Genomic DNA, 22,374 nt, shown 5'->3' with positions numbered 1-22,374 from the left:
TCGTCTTTCTGAAGCGGTAGTCGCCTTCCGATATTTCACGTCATTAATAATGCCTAGCTTTTAACGCACTCGGAGCCATCTTTCCTTTTATTTTCTCTTTGGCGCTTTTTTGCTGTGCAGTCACAGGTGTGAGCTGGGGTTAAAACCGAGTAAGCTTACTTGTGTTTGTACACATCCCTCTCTGGAGGTGGCTAAATGCAGCTATCAAAAAGTAATGAAAATACGTTGCTCATTTCTTCTCTCGGAAAGCAGTGCTGTTGTTACTTTGTTACCAAGATAAACAAACGTAGAGGAGTAATGCACTACTGGTAATGCATTATGTACAAGTCTGGCTAACTCTCCCCTCTCCCTGCCCCTCCACCCTTCCACTGCATAGTAGGGTACGAACTGTGCATTAGTAGAATGATCTAGGAGGCGGAGGCATTTCGCGGTTAGATTGTATGTTCTGTGGCGGCCTTTGCGAGAAAATGATGCAGTGCACCCAAAGAAGAAATGCGTGAATAAAAAGTCCTTTATTCATTCACCTTTTGTTTTGCCACGTGTCAGATTGCATTGCGTTCCAATGGCAAGTGTTTCTCATTAAAATTTAAAAAAAAATGAAGCGCTATTGTTCCTTTGTTTTATTTGATGGAATGTGTAAGCCGGGCGATTTTTTTCACATCAGACAGCTCGTAAATCTTTCCTGTGGGCTCCGAGACATTCCAGACAAAACGGTTGCTCTCTGTAGAACTTTTGAAATCGAAGGTATTTCAGACACTGCCTCTCGTTTTTCGCTGACTCGCTTTTGTCCGTCCCATGTGATGCTTGGAGGACGCTGAGTCATTGCTTACTCAAAGTTGCTAAATGCTAAACACAAATCAATGTACACTACGTGACTGTTCGCATAAACACGTCCTCGGCACATGTTTGTTTTTTACTTCGTAAGGGTGGGCATCAAATTTTACCAGGTAAGTTGGCGCCTTAGTGAGCACTTTGCACCACATTAGTAGTTTGGATGAGAGCCCTTTGATTGTGACAGGAAAATAGAAAAAAAAACTGCCGATTGCCCGAAACGGCACGCTCGAACCGCAGAAGGTAAACGAGGATGTTTGAGCACGCAACACCGAGAGAGCCAAGTCTGCAAGCGCACGCAAGGGGGCGGTCCAGTCGTGTCGGTTGCGATGCCACGCCTCTAGAGACGGTCGGTAGTGTGCATCACTGACCCTCCAAACACGGCGGCCTTCCCGGACGAGCGGTCCAGGGGCCCTGCGATTAAATCAAATTTATTCGCGACACTGGCGCATTGTTTACGAAACAAATTTATTCGCGACACTGGCGCATTGTTTACGAAACAAATTTAACTTGAATATATTAACATCGATCAGGGCCGCACAGGGGTGCACAACATGCGGCCCGCGGGCCGCATCTGTCTGGCGGGCACTTCCTGTGCGGCCCACGGACGTGACACTGCGAGATATGCTCAAGACGTAACCAGTGCGATGATGCCACATATTGAAAGCCTGTCTGCCAGTTATGAGAAACCTGCGTAGTTCCCAATAAACATTCTTGTTGGCCCGCATCATTTTTGAGTTGTGCAGCCCTGCTCTAGCAGTACAGTTACCTTGCGTTTTATTTTTGACTGGTCCTAACCGTCGGTGACTCTAGCTTTCCGTACCTGGTGGGCTTCTGTAACTTGCAGTTGACGTCTACCAAGCCGTACCTGCGCAAGAAGGCGGTGCTGCTCATGTACAAGATCTTCCTGCGCTTCCCCGAGGCCCTGCGGCCGGCCTTCCCCAGACTCAAGGAGAAGCTGGAGGACCCCGACCCTGGTGAGGATGGGTGACCCCCCCCCCCCCCCCTCCCCCGAAAAGGGGGGTTCGAGGTGGAGCACCGTAGGGTTCGTGCAATTACCATGTTTGGAAGTCTTCTCTGACTGGCGTGTTTAGCAGTTGATCGTATGAGTTCCGGCAAAAGGTTGGAGCAAACGCTAGTCTCACTGTCGGAGCGGCATCTTAACCCCTAGCTGCCGAGCCACCTGTGGCCCATCGAGCTGAAGAGCAACGTGGAACAGAACTGGCGTCTGCCACATCTGCCTCTGCCGTTATGCCACCTTTGGGATCACGGCGATGGAAGTGCTGCGCCGAATTGCACCATGAACGAAAGTCTGCCACACCTGTGCCAAGAGGGCTTAAAGCAAAAAGATTATATTTTATTATTGGTCGACCCTAATACTTAGAACGGTAGATGAAAGAAAAATGGTACAAATATCTATTTTGTGGCATCTACTCAACGTACAGTTTGTTTCATCTTAGGTTGGAGCACAGTCGAAGACTTGAACGCATACGACCACAAACACATAATAAAAGCGCAAGTCACGGGACATTCGCTGTCCTTGATTGGTTTAGCCGACGAAAGAACACAGTGGGGGAGATGATGAATGCCATCATGTCGCGCTTTGGTGCTGTTTGATTGGTCCTAGTGGCTAGTAGCGTCGGCTGTAACGTCAACTTAAAAAAAAACACCGTCCTTGGAACAAAATATATTTCTACCTAATTTAGACAGGCACGTCCCACAATAAATGCTTGTTGGAAGAAAAAAAATTTTTTTGCCCAATATTTATGTTACAATATGAATTTTTCGATTTGCGGGCGAAACCGAAACTGTAGCCCTGTGGAATGATGATAGCGTTTGTACCCAACTAGTGTGCACACTCAGGCAACTCTGAGCTCCAGCGAATTCGAAGCGCACACTACTTGTGTACAAGCGCTACCATCATCATTCCACGAAAGTACAGTTCTGGCTTCGCTTGTAAATACAAAAAATTTGTATTTTAGCATAAATATTGGGCAAAGAAACTTCCTTTTTTTTTTTGGCAGACATTGATTTTGAGGCATGCCTGTCCTAAGCAGGTAGGACGGAAATATTTTTTTCTTAGATTGCTCGTCAACCACCCTGGCCAGTCGATGTGCTGGCCGGTTGATCGCCTACATTGTCTAAATGCCTGGATGATGCCAGCGATGTCGGGAACTAAAAGTCGTGAGAAAACGTTTCAGAATAATAGGATGCTGGCCACTCTGATAAGACAGAACCAGGGTCTTGTACTCCCAATGAGATCACTTGATTATCATGTATGCCAGATGCCTTTGTGCCGAGGCTGCAGAGTACTGTGGCACTTGTTCAAAATCCTCGTCAAAATATGCTTGGATCTGCAAGTGCGTATGTAGCATACGATGGTAACACTGCAGGAACTTAGAAAGTTGTGGTTATTTCAAGCTGGCTACACCAATGAGATGAATTTCACGGTTATTCCACTACAGCGCAAGGGCCGACTTCTGGTCACAAAATTTCTGAGAAGGCTCGCAATATACTCGACAACTTTACGGGCTTTAGCTGAGCAAGTTGGTTCATTGCTTGTGAATGGGGTTAGCTGAACATAAAAAACACACAGAGAAAAAAATATAACATTTGCACCGCTGGACTAGCAACATTTAATGATGCCTCTTTTCCTTTTTTGCTAATCCTTGATTTCGGTTTTCTTTTTCTTTACACTTAGATTTTTTTTAAATTCTTTACATAAAATATACACTGATCAGCCGAAACATTATGACGTCCCCCTCACTGTGCAAATGAGTGCACTTAGATGACGTTCTATTCGCATTTTCTACCACCTGTTAATCCAGGTGGTAGCTAACAATGTATGCACATATTTTAAAGGGAGTTTGTTTGGTGGCTTTTGGAAAGGGCAGATTGTGATGGGCCCGACGACTCGGAGCAAGAATCTCGGGAGCTGCAAAACTCGTTGGGTGTGCAAAAGTTGTCGTCGTTAGTACTTATCAAAAGTGGAAGGACAATGGTCTTACTGTTAGTACAGTCAAACCCGGATATGTAGAATTCAAAGGGGATCGTAAAAGGGTTCAATATATCAATAACTTGATTATTAAAAAATTTTAAATCAACAACTTGATATACGAAAATGTGTTAAATTGAGCTCGAGTTGAAATTTCCTGGCGTCTCTGCTAATACCAAAGGTCGCGACAAACGGGGGTCGTTCTCGGGTGCGCAGGGGTCCAGTCTGCGTCCGTGAACGTGATCTGCGAGCTTGCGCGCAAGAACCCCAAGAACTACCTGTCCCTGGCACCGGTCTTCTTCAAGCTCATGACGAGCTCCACCAACAACTGGATGCTCATCAAGATCATCAAGCTGGTGAGGGGACCCCTCCGAGAAATGCCCAGTCTCTGGCCTCCTCTGTATAAAGAAAGGTCAAACGTATCACGAGACTTAAAAATTTACACGCTCGATTCATCTCGATCCTGCGGATGAAGTTGGTATACGCAGAACGTGTTGTTCTGACTTTATTTGTAAGATCGAGGCAAATCGAGCCTATAAATTCATAATCATGCATATTCGATTCTTCCCGTGATATCAGATCATCTTACGTGGCCATATTATATGGTCACGCTGCTGCCTATGTGCTTTCTCACTCTTTTACAGCTCCTTTGAATCTTTTTGTTGTGTCAGTTCAAGTGATACGGTCGTGCGACATAATCGTGCAATTATCCCCGCACCTCTTGCCCTTAGTGTAGAAGAGTAATCACTTCGTTCCCAAGCCTCCCCTTGGCACAACAGTAGAATATCGGGCTCACAATTTCGGGCTACTGGGTTTGATTCTGTTTGGAATTTTGTGCTTATCAATTTAATTGTTATTTCTTCTCACTTACATGTTCTTTTGTACTGATTTTCCCTCTGACATCCGTGTGACTCATTTTCATGATGTCTCGTCACATCTTCCTCGGGGATCCCGGTGCTTCAACATATTCTGTGGTAAAGAAAAATATCTTGCCTTGTAAAACAACCCAAGATCGCAGTGATTGCGACGGCTTTGGCAAGACATTAGAGTTTGCAGTTTTCTGGATGTGTTGGTAATGCAAGTAAATGCCGGTGAGTGACTTCTAGGGCAATTAGGCGGCTTTGTACCCCAAATTTTAAATGGGTTATGCGAAAAGATGTTTCCCATTTTAGACAAATATAATACCTGAAAATGTTGGGCTTTAAGTACAGATTGAGCTTTGTACGAGCGATGTTTGCTAGCTTACCTTTCTCTGAGCATGGTGCAGTCTAATGATTGCAGCCAAAATAAGGGCCCTTGGTTTTTGTACCCAGATATTAGCTCTGTTCACTTCTGTTCCAGCACTTTATTGTTGGTGTGTCAAGGGCTTACTAGTTCTATGCTGTATGAGGCAGCAATTTTTTAAAAGTCTGGAATATTTTCGAATGTTGCTTTCTTACATGCTATTATTGACTATTCGGAATATTCCGACAGGGTATTTTAATGTGTCAGTTGTGGTACAAGTAATAAGTCGACAATCGTAGAGTTACCAACAAAATCTTCAAGGACGAGTCTTGTTGATTTGTGCCATTGCCCTCGTGATCTTTGGTATTGGGCCCCTTTGTTTTTGTTAAAATTGTGGGAGAGAATGTAGGAAGATCTGCAAAAATGGAAGCACGGACCCCGTTATAAAACCTGTGCATGTTGAGTCGGGAACTAGATGTGTGAACCTGATTCATTTAGCGGTTAGCCTACGTTCGATACGTCATGGCTGACCATCTCCGTCCACAGAGGAAAGATTGTTTGTTTCATGAATTTGTAAAGGACTTAGCTGTAAAGTCTGCGAGCACTCATTTGGGTCAAAGTGTTGGCGCAAAGTTAACCAAAATGTAGGGGCTTCTAAAGCTCTAGCTTCATAAGGAAACCCTGCACAGACCTTTCTTGCTTGTGTTGTCTTAACCGCATGACGTCACCGGGTCACGTGACATCGCAATTCCCTCGCTAAATATAGTGGAGAATATCTCCGCCAACTTCCGACTAAATATGCTGCTCAACTCCATTGAGCTCCATCGTGGGGACCGTGATCTCTCTTTTGCGGTCGCCCGTTTTGTAATGACTATCCGAGCCTCCTTTGTCTTTCCCCATATGGCCATAAATGGCAAAGTAACCATAACCTGTTTTGACAGTTAGGTGTCGGTGTATTAATGTGTCCGGAATGTTCGTATGCTTTAAGTGTATACCACTCTAACAACCGCCTACCGCGCACCACCATCTCTGTCTACTGCGCTGTGGCGTGCACACCCCAGTGATTCGGCGTTCTTTGCCCGGGTTATAAGCACCTGAAAGGTGCATAGGTTCCTTCGTACGAAGGATGTTAATGGGTTAACTTTTGCCTAAGCACAATGCTGTTCTGGTGACTGGAAAAGGAAATGGGATTTGAACAATCTCCTTTTTTTTTTTTTGTTCTTCAGAGTTCTTTATCGGGCGCGTGTGTGCGTGGGCCACATTCCAAAGCTTACTCTATCTCACTCCGCCGTCGAGGCTGCTTCGCACATTTGCATCTGAATGTGCTCGAGTGGCTCGACTTTTCTCGTAACGGTGTACAACCTACGAGGTAGTTCTTTAACGCTTCCAACCTACGTGTATGTTTTTATAATATTTAACGCATCATTGTTTGGCCGTGGACTCAAAATTTTTCTAGCAGTGTTAGAAGCTACCATTTCTCGTAGACAGTGAGTATAGATTTGACATCGCAAATACTCCAAAGCATGTGTCTAGTCGTACACAAGTCAGAAGTATTTTCGGGGCTACCCGATAGGTGATGCCAGTGTGTCATCTCGTCGTGAGACATCCCAAGAGGTTGTAACGCAGTCGGTCGTAAACAGTCCCGAGTGTGTGATTGAGCCTTTGCTCTCAAACACAGATGTGCGAACCAGCCTTAATAACTCGGATCTACTCGAATAAGACTTGGAACGTGGCCATGTTGTGCCCCTGCCGTTTACCGCGTTGTCTGCGGGCGTCTCTTCTTCCCTCCCACTGTCCTGTTTGCTCTGTCTCTCTCTCTCTCTCTCTCCTCCAGTTTGGCGTTCTGACCTACATTGAGCCGCGGCTGGGTAGAAAGTTGAGTCAGCCGCTCATTAACATAATCCGCAGGTAAACGGTCACAGGTAACTCGTTGCAGGTAGTGCAACCCTAGCCGGCAGTAGCAAACGAGGCGTTCCTTTCGGCGCACGCAGGTTGCCTGGCTGGTCGCTGCACTTGCCGAGCCTTGCTGCATTTTTTTTTTCTTCTTGCGTTCCATTCTGGCTTTGGTATTTAATTCAATATTTTCCACGCCCGTACGGCTGAGTTTCTAGCGTTACTAGAAAAATAGTTTCTTTTTTGTATGTGTTGTTCTTTTTTGCACAAAAATGCTTGTGTGGCACTAAAGAAGTATGGTATTTTTATTTTTTTTGTACTAATTTTGCCACATCCAGCACGTTTACTTCCACGTTTGATTAGCGCAAGGCCCTCTGCGAACCATGGAAAAAAAGAAACAAGAGACTTATTTCAATGTATTTCAAGACTAACCCGAAGTCAACGACGTAATAGAAAAAAACAATAATTTGCAACAGTTAATATTTGTGTGTCAGATATGTTCCTTTTTTAATATTTCTAATATGACATCTGAATTTGAAAACTTGGTAGCGCCTAGATAGTAGAGGTAGGAGAATTGAAGAGATCTTGAGACATGGTGAAAATGGACGTGCACTGCGCGACACTTTTATTGCGAACACAACTTTGGCACTTCTTTAAATTTTACTTCGAAAAAGTACTGGCAGGCATTAAAATTTACCAGTCAGATTAGTACTCCAACCGAGCACTTTTAACTGCTATAGTGGTTTTGGTGACAGTCCTTAATACCGTCGTAAAAACGGATAAAACCTGCGATGGCTCGCTCGCAGTAACTGTGTCGCCTAGTGCATGTAGACAGTAAGAAACCTTTTTTTTTTTGTGCGTGCAAAGCACTGATGATGTTGTGTTTAGCTTCGACTTGAATTCGCTCGAGGTTAACTCACCGCTCCTGCACCTATTCTTCTATAGGCTCTAGTAGCAGTAGACCTGCACTAGAGTTATGGAGAATCTTGCTAGGATTCTACAGAGGGTTTCCCGGGTGGTGTTGATTGACATGCAAATTTTTTGGCCAATGTCTCTGGTGTTTGTTTGTATGACAATTACTATCAGTGCCACTCCAGTTAGGCATTTACGGACCAGTGATATCTTGCCCACTTTAATATTAATAATAATAATAATAAAAATATCCTTCATTTTTGCAACAAAATAGAATGTTCATAAAAAACTAGAGATAAACATTTTTTTCTCTATAGGTAAAAAAGTTAAAAACAGCTTGACTACTGGCCCCAAGCCCCCAAAATTGTAACAACAGTGGAGCGCAGATAAATTGTAAACTTGCCTGCCAACAAATGACCAATGATAAACTTGAATGAATAGATGTATGCAACAAAAAAATGTATTATACTATACAATCATTTTTAATTGTATTGAATGTTCAGCTTTATAATAATAATAATAATATAATAATAATAATAATAATAATAATAATAATAATAATGCTTTATTTGTCCCATGCCCCAGAACAACAGGTCGGTCACAGTATGGTGGCACAGACGAGGAAAACCACTCCAAAACCGTGTAGACTTATGCATCCCAATTCCACACAAAAATTAAATTGAAAAGCTCTTTTTGAAAATATATAATCTGAAAATACTTTAACATTGGGTTATTTAACCCTTTGACGGTCATGTTTTTTTTCTCAAAAGATATTTTTTAGCGGTTGGGTTTTCTTCCAAAGTAACATAAAGAAAAGGTCAATGCACAGGGTTTTTTTCTTAATTATTTAGCAGGTTGACTTAAACTGCGCAAGTAAGGTAAAGGAGGAAGAGACAACATAAAGGAAAGAGTGCTGACTCACAACTGAGGTTTTAATGAAGAATTAGTAAAAGATAAGAAAGGGGGATGTCAAGTTCGGTAACATTAATAAAGTAAGGAAGGGAGAAGAGGTAAAGTTACAAAAATTAACCTCTCTCTGAAAGTCGTTTTAAATTAATGACAATTTACATTATTAACCAATTCCCAAGTGAATATATTTGTGCAAAGGTATATTCACTTGGGAATTGGTAAAGTGCGGTTCAAACAGGCTTGTAATACAAATACGGCTGCCGGAACTCGTAGTGACGTCAGCGCTCCCTCCGTACAAGCGGTGACGTAATTACGGTTTCCGGCACCCGTAGTCATGAGTTGAAAAATTTCCAACTTTCTCCTTTCCGTGTCATGACGTAGGTTTCTGTATTTTCTCCGCGGCCCATCAGCGCAGCGCGCTTCTGCCCTCCTTGCCACCGGCGTTCACGTGGGTGGCAAGGAGGGCGGAGAAGGGAAGCGCGCCGCGCGGCCACGGCGCCCGTGGCCGCGAGCCCCGTTCAAACCAAACCGTGAAGACTTGGATCCGTAACGGGGACCGGAAGTGGTTACGTCAGTACGGGTTCCGGCTCCCGGATTCCGTATTTCGAGTCTGTTTGAACCGCGCTTTGATAATGTAAATTGTCATTAATTTAAAGTGACTCTCAGAGAGAGGTTAATTTGTGTAACTTTACCTCCTCTCCCTTCCTTACCTTATTAATGTTACCGCACTTGACATCTTTCTTCTCGTTGACTGCCTCTTCATTAAAACCTCAGTTGTGAGTCGGCGCTCTTTCCTTCCTGTTGCCTTCTTTCCTTGCCTTATTTGCGCTGTTTAAGTCAACATGTCTAACCAATTAGCCCAGCAACTCGTTTTGGTATTTAGCAGGAGCACGTGCGGTGCTTGCAAGCTGTTTAGGAGCACAAGATAAAAATAATGAAGGCAAAAAGCTGTCTCGTTCGGTTTCATTTTTGGGGTGTCCTCTCTCCTCGACGTTCCAGCTGCTTCAGACTCCTCACCGGAGGTACTTTATAGAGTACCTCCGTCGAATGATTAGCTTTCATCCTCTGAATTCAATTCCGCGTTGGAAGTCTGAATCGGAAAAGCCAGTGCTCCTTTTAGCACTACCGCCAGAGAGGCCAGTACACGAAGGGAGCCTCACGTGCATTAGCATCTGATTTGAAATCTAAATAGCCCAGCAAAGCAAAAAACCGTGGGAATATAACGTTCATAGTTTGCCAAAGACGTAACAAATAGCGACACCTCCCGCAGTGCATGCAGTTTTGCATTTAGGCGGGCACTAGTTTGCCAAAGAGGTAACTAATACTGTCGAGAGTGGTTATAACGAAGTCTGTTATAACAAAATAGTGGCTACAGCAAAGTGATCATAATTTCTCATTCCCTTTCACACTTCGTTGACCGAAGTCGGTTATAACGAAATAGCGGATATAGTGAAGTGATCTCCAATTCCCGTTGACTTTGTTATAGCCGGTCTCGACGATAGCGACACCTCCCGCAGTGTGTGCAGTTTTGCGTTTAGGCAGGCACTTTCAAATGTGGAATCACCGCCATGCACGTACGGCGACGACCATCAAAGGGTGAAGCAAATCTGCATTCTTAGCATCGGTGATAGTTTAAATTGATTACATGGGTAAAATATGCAGGAGCCTCTGTATACACACTAGTAGGCGCATGAAACTGCAAAGGCGAAGCCAAGTCACAATCCAAGTGGCCGTAAACTATCCTGTGCCAAAATAAAATGTCACGTGCAATCCTTTTTTTACAAGTTTTCTAACATTATTTTATTCAGTAGGTATCCATAGACATAAAAGCATCTTGATCCCTTTCGAGATCTTAAAGCCTTGACCCCTTTCGAAAAGGAAATGTATACCCAAATTTAAACTGCTTTTTTTTCTATACCAAGTAATCACCGCAGCAACAATCACTGTTTAGTATGCAGCACTCCCTTACCACTTACAAAATGAAATTTGGGGTTTCATGCCTTCTAACCCTCCATGTCGTATTACACCTGAGACTGCGGTGGAAGAAATCAGAAGAACTTTCAGTAGAAGGAACAGACACAGAGAACGTCTCAGTAGAAGGAACAGACACAGAGAACGTCTTTTTGAGACGTTCTCTGTGTCTGTTCCTTCTACTGAAAGTTCTTCCGATTTCTTCCACCGCAGTCTCAGGTGTAATACGACATGATTGGCTACCACCAGCTCGCCTGCACTCTCACCGTCTTTTCACTTCTAACCCTCCCAATTTTACCTTGAAGTGTATGAATTACACATATATTATACCATTGTACAATAGGGATTGACTTTGTGTGCACACAAGCTTTTCAGTCATTCTGTGAAATTGGCAAAAAAAAGTTCCACCGTGTTAAGTACTTTCTCTTACTACAATTTCGTGGATTGCTTTCTTTTTTTACTATTTTATTTCTAGGTTTTGATTCAAACGGCTTAACTTCAATTTGTGTCTGCTGCACAAAATACACATTGCAAATTTTAAACCCCAAAATTATCTATGATATCCTTAATGATTGTAGTTTACTGCTGCCTCATTGAATCGATAGCCTCAAGGTGAGGGTGTCCAAATATCAAAATTTTAGAATATGAATTCAATGCAGAAGAAACTTTGACTTCTGACACTAAATCACCTATTTGGGATTTTTTATTTTCTGTTTACCGTAAAGTTCCGAAAGAACGCCCACCCAAAATGAAGAGATAAATGGTGAAAGACATGGGATGGGCTATCTTTGGGGACAACACAGCAAAACTTTATCAAAAACTGGCTACAAACCAAGTGACGTGGGAACTGATACCGCAGATCGCGGACACCGCAAATTCGCATTTCAAGATGCGATAAACACGCGGGAATTCGCTACGAACTCCTGTGTCACGGGAAAGGATACCGCAGTTTGCGGACGCAGCAGATTCGCGTTTCACGGTGCGAAGGACCTGCGGATATCGGCCGAGAACTCGCATCTCACGGGAACAAATACCGCAAATTGCAGACACAGCAGATGCAAGTTTTATGGTGCCATAAACACCCGGGAACCCGCTACAAACTTGCCTGTCACGGGAACCAGTTTCGCACGCGCAGATTGCGGACAAAAAGGCAGGAATCCGCTACAAGCTCGTATGTTACGGGAACAAATACAGTATAGACCACTTACAACGTAACCGCTTATAGTGCAGGACCGCGTATAACGCGGCTTTTTTAAACCACCGGTTCGCCTCCCATAGTTAAAATGCAGGCGCGCGAAGGGAAATACCGGTTATAGTGCGGTTTCTGGCACAGCCGCCGACCGTGCCGACGACCGGAGCAGCGAGCACGCTTCCCTGCGCGACACTAGATAACGGCGCTGACGAGGTGGTGTTGGCTGACGGCGCCCTGCCCTCAAGCAAGCGGCACTCGCGGGGCAAGGAGGTTGCTTGAACTAGCGGGGAGAAGCGAAGAGAGAGGCTTCAGTTGCCATAGCGACGAAGGGACGCCGACGCGCGCACTTGTTGTTCACGTGCGTGCGTCCCTCCGCTGCGTTGGAAACAAACAACCGCAACGACAGACCAATCGCAGGTCGAGGAGAAGTGTTCGCGCGCGTTACACGCCGGCCGACCCGGCTGCTTCTTATCCGCAAACATGGCGTCGGTTGTTATCGTCGTCGTAGACGACGTTCATCTCATCGTTCCGCGTAAAAGCGCTATCCTTGACTGCGAATTTTCGTTGTGTGTCGCTATGATAACCCAGCACCTTACTAGAAGGGAAGATCCACCTGCTCGTGCGGCGATGTCGTGGCGGCGCTCTCAAGACGGCAAAAACGCCCGTGTCGTGGTGTTTGTTTACTTCGGGTACAGTGGTGATTTCTAAGCATTTGTGTCCTCGAACATCGCCCGGATTTCTTATTTGGCGCATTTCATGCGTGTGCTCAACTTCAACGTATTACTGGCGCGTACCGTATGAAGGATGCGAATTTTTACGCGTTTTCATCTCCGGAGAAAAGTGATTAGGGTTAGCAATCCTGAACGCTCGCAACGTCCGTCCGCAACCCGCGACGCCGTTAAAAGGCTGCGCCAGGCAAAAGCCGCTCATTTCTTTTAAAATGTGTGACACACTTGAGACAGAACTGTACTAGTCCGGTGAAATAAAGACTTTCCTCAAACTAAGCTTTATTTTTCATCTAACATAAAATAAATTCTTTTACAAAGGTAAGTTGTCTCATGGGATGTATTTTGGCCTGAAAAATTGATGTTTTGGTTATAGTGCGGTACCGCTTATAGTGCGGATTTTCGCGACTCCCGCGACATACGTTATATGCGGTCTACACTGTATCTCAGATCGCAAATGCAGCAGAATCGTATTTCGCGATGCAATTTACATGCGAGACCAACTCGCGTGGACTGGAGATCGTGCACGCAGATCGCGGACAAAAACCCGTGATTTTGCTAAAAGCTTTATGTCACGGGAACGGATACCGCAGATTGCGGACGCAGCAGGTTCGCATTTCACAGTGCAACATACACGTGGGAACAAATCACGTGTTACGGGTGCCGATATCGCGTGCGCAGATCGCGGACAAAAACGCGGGAACCCGCAATAAACTCGCTTGTCAGACGTGCCGATACAGCAAATTGCGCGGTTGATGCGATTCCCGTCAGACATTGCATGACCTCCGACGGAAATCGGGGGGTGGGCGATGTTTCGGAATTTTTATGTTGCAGATATTTTGCCAGAAAAACGGGATGAGCGATCTCTCGGGGGTGGGCGTTCTCTCGGAACTTTATGGTACTGTTTTGTTTTGCACTATTTCTTCCTGCTTGGCAATATGTTTTGCAAATTTTTAGTTCCAGGGGTTGGCAGGTATAGAGAGTTTCTTATGTTGCTGGAATCAACGAAGGACATCTGACAGTGTAGGAACTAGGCTTGACTGCAAACTGAGGATATCACATCTGCTTGATTTTTTTTTCTTCAAATACAGTTTATACATAGAGAATTAAGAATGACAGAATGATGACTATTCATTCTTGAGTACGGTATTTGGTGGAAGGCAGGAAGCTGTTTCTGAAGCTGTTGCATTGTAGTCCTACAAAGAAGCTCTCTGAACTTTATCCATGGGTAATATTTCTATTGTATGGGACCAGCAATATAAGAAGAAATTCCCAAAGATATGACAAGACACAATGATATGTGCAGACGTAACTTGCCAGGCTTGAACGGCTAAGAATACTCTAGCTGCACTCTTTGCTTGTTTTGTGAAAGCAATTTTCATTCATATGATACTCGTCGGTATGCAAAATGGGAACCAGCAAAATACAGAACATACTCGCCGTTGTTTGTCTCCTCTGACGTTCAGTCTGTCTCGCCCTTTATTGCGTGCTGTCACCAGTTTGCGAGGCTTGGTGCTCATTCCTTCCTTTGTACTTTAGCCTTTCTTCTACCATTTGTCATTCTCATTCCTGCCCTTATGAAGGTCTACTTTGGTGCTGACGCTCTTAAAGTTCACTCAAGCCAAACAAAATTCGCTTCCAACTGGCAAACGTACCACAAAACAAAAATTCCCATGCCGTTTGCCGTTTTTTACTCCACTTCATGCTTTCTTTGAGTCTTTTTATTGTTTTATTTATATGGGGAGTTTAAGAACCAGCATCATTTTGAAGAGGGTGTTGTTGGTTTGAAAAAATTTGCAGTTAAATTTCGCTTTCTGGCACACTTGCGTTAACTCGCATGTTCAGAAGACTCAAACGTGCAATGTTCTTGGTGTATCATTCATTCTATTCATAGTAAGTCGACAGGTCTACAGATATCTATGGAATCTCAAAATCGGAGTCTTCATTTCAGTGAGGTTTTTGCTTAAAATTATAGAAAATCGTTAATATACTAGATGCTCTCCTATACTCCGTTTCACGATAACTTGGCGACCTGTGGAAGCTGCGGCCCCCGCGACCCAGTAAAGGTGCCGGAGCAAGGCACGTGATAACACTCCATGGTCTAGCCCATTAGGGCCTTGTTACTGCCACTGCAATAGAGCCCTCCACGACAAAAAGTAGTTCTAGGCTTTTTTGAGTTAAGGAAATGAGAAGAAATATAGTAAGTGAACAAATTGCACACTTTCACTTTCCAGCATAAAAGAAGTAAAAAAAAAATATATATTACCGATTTTGTTTTTATGCTCTGACATACCTCATGCTCCGCAAGATATGTGTGGGTGTCACTAACGGCCACTATACTAATGGACTCTTGAAAAGGTATTGATTTTCTTATGTAGTTGTTATCCCTACATAGCTACCCAATAAATGCCAGAACCGCATTTTCTGCTGGCTGTGTACGAAATTTCTTGGTACAATGGCACAAAAAATCTAGGTGCAACAGCATCGAAGCCCCACATTGAGTGTTCGCTAGTTTAAACCTTTCCTGAATGTAGTCTTACCAAATACATGCAAGCGTCCTAAGCGTATTTCTAAGTCGGGTCCAAATTTCTTTTGTTCGTAAAATTGCGTGGGACTAATTCCGAAACGTTGCGGCTCTTTTGTGTAAAACAAGGTTAACCCTGCTCCCTTCAAAACGTGGATAACTTTGCAAGGAGTGTTCCGGTGACGAAATGACCTTTATCTAGAAGGCCGATTGACCAATTTTCCTGCAATTAATTTTCCGCTTGTGAGTAAGATTGTGATGAGGAGCCATTTCCCGCAGGTGCACAATCACCCAACTTCTTTGTTGGCTCATCTCTTGCTGTTTATGTGCGCCGTAGTATCTGCAGTTACTGACAGGGCAAAAACTCCAGGGCCTATGTTGGGTCATGTTGGGCAAGACATGAGCCAACTTCTTTGTTGGCTCATCTCTTGCTGTTTATGTGTGCCGCGTAGTATCTGCAGTTACTGACAGGGCAAAAACTCCAGGGCCTATGTTGGGTCATGTGCCACCACTGTCCATCGAGCTAAATTGTCTCGGCGAGGCATTAAGTTTGACTATAGTTGGTACATAATTATAGAAAGGTAAAGCAGCACTAGTATAGTGAGTGGGCACAAGGAAGGGCTGAACACGCACTCTGCTACCTTCATGTATTTTAGCGCCAATTTACCGCTTTATAGCTCTCTTACTCTGCAACCTAATTAATTGCATAATTTCCTATTAAAAAACGAAAAAAAAAAGAAGGTGAAGGTTTTGTTTTATGTATTTAGCCATGCCCCATTTCAATGACACGGGCTGTCTGCTAGTAGAATTGGGCAATATGTTGTCACTTGAAATAGTATAAAGTGTGCTGCAGGCAAGCTAAACCACCAAATGATAAGGGATGGAACACTCTGTTAGAAATATATGGTATATATATAATATTTTGTGTTTGTGTTTATAACATGAACAACCTTGAGAACACAATCCTGTTTCATTGTGTTTCATTCTTGACATACATTACTGGCAAACAACACTGACAGTTTGCTTACATTGTAGCAGCATGCTACAGGAATCATGCTTGATAGCCAAATCAATAACTCATTCTCATATTCTTTATCATTTCACTTTTATGACGTCTGCGAGTTTGACATTGTGGCAAATGTCATGGGTTTGTCGGTACAGGTAAAGCCCCATGTGGAGTGAGTAAAAAGGCTGTGGGGGGCGGAGCCTACAAAAGCTGTACTCGTCCTGTCAGTGAACATATCATTTAGGATTTTTTTCTTTAAATGTAAGCAGTCACATAGAATTGAGTTGTCCCTCGGAGGCTGTGGTTTCACAATCATGCTTTGCTTTTTCGTTCCATATTTCGGTCACTCTTTGGGTAGAAGGTAAAATTATTTTACAGTTTTCTCAGGGGATGTGTAACACTTTCGCTTTTCCAGTCACCTTATTTAATGAATAGGATGTTCCATCCTACTGTTGATATTACCTAGAGCAGAGGTCGGCAACCACTTTCATGCAGCCCTCCCTCCACACGACACCAAAAAAGCAACCCCTCTTCCCCTCTGCCGCTTCATCACACCAACTCAAGAACCACACGGCAGTTTCGACCTCAAATGGGGATTGTCCGGCATCCCATACTTGAGAAGAGAACGTCTTCAGCTCCTGTTTGCCTCTTCTTTGCCTGCCCCTCCCCTTCGCGACTTATCGTCCGGCCCCCTTCCATGTGAGCTTCGTGACGACTTGACCCGTTGATGAAAAAGGTTGCCGACCTCTGACCTAGGGTATCAGATGGTCCAGCTTTGCCACATGCACTCATTATTCGATGTCCCAAATTTGTGCAGGCTGGCTCAATTGACTCTTTACTAATTCTTTTAACTCTTTCTATGCAAAAATATGCATAGATGTTGATATATAGAAAAAGGGTCCAAGTGCACCAAATACTGTTTTAAGGGACTTTGAAAGGAAAGAAAAAAAAAACTTGCTAGTAGGCCTGCAAAGGCAAAGTCCAGTGTAAAAAAAGGTTCTTCCTTAGGTAGTCTGCACCTAGCGCATAGTCTGCCTTTGGTTCATAATCAACATTTGGTGCCTAGTCTGCTTTATTAGCTTGTATCAAGCATAAATCATCATTTACATACTCTATCATTCACCAAACCCTTGCCATAATGAATGACCTTGAAAAAACAAATCCTTGTATGTTATAAAATATAATGTTTTAGACATGTATAGTCTGTGGGAAAATATGACATATGAAGGCATCTTATTGTGAAAACTTTATTCGCAAGTGGATACTCTTTGCAATACTGACTGCATCAAGATAGCCGGAAGGAGGCTAGTTTAATTTTTTGAAGAATCACATTCACTAATTATTTAATGTCTTGTTTGCATACTAGTGCACAAGACGAGCCAATTTGCATGCTTATGAATACTTCATGCAAGATAGCATGGATTAAAATTCAATTACTCATTTCCTCTCAACTGGTTAATAGTTACACTACCTATGCAAAATGGACGACAATGTGTATGCAACATCATAGACATATATAACCTTATTGACATTTGATTTATATATGATGTCAACCTGATTTGAGGTCAGTTCAGACAGACCATCCCTGGTTTAACAATATGTTCCTTTCTATCGAACCACAATGCTTTTATCTCTCATAAAATCACATTTTGCCAAAATATGAAAGCTTAAACTTGGTCTAATCAAAAAGAAAAAGAAAAATTTAATGCTTTCGTGCTGAGATGAGGTTTGAGCCTACTTTTTGCCACCTGTAGTCAACAAACTGCACTGTGGACAGTAGAGACTTTTTATTTTCGTAAAAGTGTAAAAAGGAAGGCATGACATCATTCTGGCTTTACTCCCTTTTCACATACCTCCGTGTGAGGTGTATTTCTACTTTGGTATTTTGCCCAAATTTTTACTTATCATATTTTCAGACTACAGTGCATTCTACTTATAACGATAATTAGAAAACCCGAAAATGCAATCGTTATAACCAATTATCATTGTATCTGGACTAGAAATCGATAGTTTCTAGTCTAGAAACTATATAAACTGATTGTCATAAGTGGTATTTCATTATGCAGTCGCCGACCGATTTTTCGGACTTGGAGGGGACCACGAAATTGTCCAAATATTCAAGCGGTCTGAAAAGTCGATTTCAGCCAAAATATCAAGTTTCCGCGCAGATTCCGCTGCGTGTTGGCGACTTTCCACTTGCGTGATGTCAATTTTAAGTTCTCATGCAGCTTCCGCTTTCTAGTGTTCACTTTTCGTTTGTTTGTTGATCTGTTTCATCACGGTGCTGCGCATTGTCAGTGCATTCGTTGGCACAAACAGCGAAGTTGAAGTTGGCACCATTTGGCACTATTTAGAGGCAACGTAGTATTGAAGCTCGCTTCAGTACTAAGCCTATCAACAAAAAACCTTCGTGCTGAAAGGCCACGAGAACGGCAGACAGTTGCTCTTCTCGCGGTCTCACTCGAAAAACACTGTCCATGAGAAGAACTGGAAGAACCTTAAAAATGGGCAGACGGTGGTCATGTTGGCTATAGCGGAACCGAAGAACCCGACTACAAGCTCAACCTAGCTTGTTTATTGCGTAGGACATGGTATCGAGGCTGCAGGGCAAAATCAAAACAATCAAAATGGCAGCGACTAAGCTCGCAGTGTTATTGTGGCGGCTGTTTTGTGGCTGTAAACTGAGGAAACCACGCATATTATGTCAGAAATATCGAGCATTAAGCTTTATGGCGTCCGAGATTTCGATCAATGTTATACGTTAACTCTATGGAGTGAGTGACGGTTCGGCAAAAACGTCCAAATAACCGGACGTGTCTGAAATATCGGCGTATGAAAAATCTGTCGGTGACTGTATGTGGTATTATTATAAGTGGATTGCACTGTATAGTCGGCACCCGGTGTATAGTCCACAGGCGCAAATTTGGGCTGAAAAAAGAATTCTACACGGCACACCTCGAAAAATGCCCGTTTTATTTGTGCACAAAAAATGTGTGTATAATTCAGCAGTCATCATTAGCATAACCTGTAATTTGCAAAATTCATCACATCTTGTCAAAATGAACAAGCTTGAAATAAATAAATCCTTGTATAGTCCACGGACTATAGCCCAGAAAATATGGTAGATGTGCCATTTGGGGTAAATTCTGGCGCCGTGCTTTTCCTGTATGGTACCAGCTATATTTGAGTCATTATCCTAAATTAATTTGGCATCACGTAGGTTTAAACAACCAATAAGTACTTCGGTATACACCAGCACGCTGTTGACAAACATGCCCGCGTTTTCCCACGGCAGGACTGCGAGTGTGCAGAAATCAAATTCACGTGAGAGGAAGCTTTTCTGTAGAGAACCTAATTTCAGAGAGGGAGCAACTCAAACCATGGAGAGCGCTTGCAATTTATTGGCAGAAGCTTCTTGCTCAAATTGGTCGTAAGCGCACATGTGTCACACTGTCGCAGGGCAAAGAGGAAAACGGGGGTTAAAGACGGGAGCAAAGCGCGGTAAATCCGGGGCGTTGACATTGGCGATCCAGAGAGAAAGAGAGTGACAGAAGGGCATAAAAAGAAAGCAGACGAAAAGTTAGGAATGTTTGTTTTGCCATGATGAGTTCAGGTTGCTCGAGCGCTTGTCAATTGTATTTAGTATTATACAATGCGCGATTCCAGTCTTTTTCTGCAAAGTAAGCTAGGAAAGAACAAGGTACAGACCATGCAGGTGATGTTTTGTTGCTTCTTTGTGCATATTAACCCCTTAACCGTTTTGGACGAGCCTAGCCCGTCAATGTGGAGCCGTACCCAAACTGTTCAGGTCAAATGTAGCTTGTCTGCTTTCCCCGGTTCATGCACTAAATCGTTTTGGATGAACCAAGCTCACTCATGGCTTCGTTTGCAGCTCTGCCAACAGATGGCAGCATTGAACTTTTTTACATTTTGCTCCCGTTTTGTTTGTGGCTAGAAACTTGATTTAGAAGGCAAGAAATGTGATTTTAAAGACAGTGATTAAGCAGTTGCAGGTCAGAAATTCCCCAAAATGAAAAACGGTTAAGGGGTTAGGGCGTTGTTGGCGATGTGGGCACATCAGAACTGCCAACGCCTGCGTCCATGTCCCACCATTCCAAAGAGGCCCGAAGGCGTGGGACCTTTCCCTTTAGATTATTATATTAACTCTTTGGAGGAAAGCAGGGAGGGAGGCGGATCGCAAACACGTTCCATAAGCCGCAGGGTCCTGACTGAGCTGTTAGAAACAGTGTGCCGTCCCAACAGCAGCACCTCCGCAGTTGCGCGACGTCGGAGAGTTGAGTTGGTGCATATCGTCGGCCGTAAAATGGAGTTGTGTTTGACGTCGCGTAGACGTCCCACTTATTTGTGGCCCTTTGTTTTGGTTCCTTTGCAGTTTGGTGCCCTCACACCCCTTGAACCTAGGCTGGGAAAAAAGTTGATCGAGCCTCTAACTAACTTAATCCACAGGTAAAAGCAAGTCGATGTGTGGACGCTGTCGCCCACAGGGCCCCTCTGTTGTTCTGCCCGACTGGTTTCCCAGTTTGCCATTGTTTCTCGTTACCTCCTCGTGCATGCTTGCTTGTGCTGCGTAGTCGCTTTTCGCTGGCTGTCACTGCGTCGCCTTGTGCCTCACTGATCACTCTACACTTTTGTTAAAGACACGGGCTTAATTGACTTGTTGTGCCAAAGAACTCTATCGCGGGGACTGCTGTTTTTGTCTAGGTGTGCATTTGGAAAGACACTGAACTGCTATAAAACTTATTTTTAAATACCTGGATAGGAATGTATGCCACAAGATGCATATGCCATAAAAACATATAAAAGATATATATTTTGGTGCAATATCCATGTTGCGAGACTCATTTGTGCAATGCCTAAAGAAGGTCCTCCTATTCCCGGGCCAAAATCTCGAAATGGAAGTGTGTTTCGGAATCGCTCCTAACTCAGAATGAGCCTCGAAGCATAAATATTCCACTAAAACTTTTTTTTTTTGTGTGTGTGAAGAGGCTATTTTGTGACATACATATCCTCTTCCGACACCTAAACAAAAATTTCTTTCTTGGAAAAGGGGGGGGGGGGGGGGGGGGGGGGGTATATTAGTGTACCACTAAGTGTATGAATTCTTCCCTCTACAAGTTTCTGTTTGAAATTGAGGTTCCTGAGGAGGTCTCTTTGGTTTTAGAGCTGAAGACATAACTGTACTTTTGTTTTCTTGAGAATTAAATTACCCTCCGAGCCTCCTTCTGTTTTTTCTTTCCGTTGCCCGAGCGTTCGCGAGACAAACATGTTGCTGACGTGTTGACCTGTTTTTCAGCACATCCGCCATGTCCCTTCTGTACGAATGTATCAACACTGTGATTGCAGGTAAGCCACATTTTTTTTCTCTTTCTTTCTCTTTCTTTTTTTTTTTTTTTTTTGTGAGTGCAGCTGTTGCTTTTTATGGATTTTGTGCAGGTTTAGCATGTGCACCGACTGCCTCTCTGTCTACTCCGATTCAGGGGTGTATCTGCCTTGAGTTGTAGAGAGGCCGCCAGGCATTCCAACCATGAATCTCAATTCATAGTTAAAACATATACTATAAATTGGTGCTCTTATAGTAACACTTGGCGGCTTTAGGCACCTTTGTATTTCCAAGTTGCCTAGATAATTTTTCTATGATGGTCCAGGGAAAAGGTGCAAAAGCGAGAATACTCTTTGGCGCATTGTGGTAGATACCTTACCACCTTGGAAGTGCTAGTGCTCTACACGGCGTGTCATTGCCAGTGCGTGAGAAAGGGCTCTCTAATAAAGGTGGATTGTAAAAGCGTTCTTTGTCTTCCCGCTTTGGAAACCTCTGTGGTATTCGATGTGGGAGTTCATTGTCTGGTTGACAGAACATTCTTCTTTCGAAAATATCTCTGGGATAGTTCAAGCAAAGCAACTCTGCATTTCGAAGAGGGATCTTTTAAATGTTATACAGAATCATTTCTAAACAAGCATTTTTCAAATGTAACGTTTTCATGTACCTTCTTTGTGGCAGTCATGAGTGCTCACCTCATTTCTAAGTGGAAGCTGCAGGATTTTGCTGATATGAGGTTACCACTATTAGAGGTGTGCTGATATTCAAGTATTGGCATTTCTAGAAATTTAGATAATGATTAATGTTTTTAGAATTCTCTTTCATGAAAACTGGTGCCCCTTGTCAGAAACTAA

The 22,374-nt window shown here is 43.5% G+C and overlaps 1 protein-coding gene across 2 annotated transcripts in view; it reads left to right on the top strand.

Annotated features, from left to right (window-relative positions):
• LOC8051413 (AP-3 complex subunit delta-1) overlaps positions 1–22,374 on the top strand; it is a 95,538-nt gene that overhangs the window by 12,678 nt on the left and 60,486 nt on the right. For both annotated transcript variants that reach the window (XM_029971310.3, XM_029971309.3), the window contains exons 6-9: positions 1,679–1,808; positions 4,043–4,182; positions 20,576–20,649; positions 21,497–21,546. In XM_029971310.3, the coding sequence (XP_029827170.2) occupies positions 1,679–1,808; positions 4,043–4,182; positions 20,576–20,649; positions 21,497–21,546 (394 nt within the window). The remainder of the gene's footprint in view (positions 1–1,678; positions 1,809–4,042; positions 4,183–20,575; positions 20,650–21,496; positions 21,547–22,374) is intronic.

Source organism: Ixodes scapularis, unplaced genomic scaffold (genome assembly GCF_016920785.2).
Source record: "Ixodes scapularis isolate PalLabHiFi unplaced genomic scaffold, ASM1692078v2 PGA_scaffold12__126_contigs__length_90152505, whole genome shotgun sequence".
NCBI lineage: Eukaryota > Metazoa > Arthropoda > Arachnida > Ixodida > Ixodidae > Ixodes > Ixodes scapularis.
The sequence above is the reverse complement of the archived record's forward strand: the minus strand, read 5'-3'. Positions and strand labels throughout refer to the sequence as shown.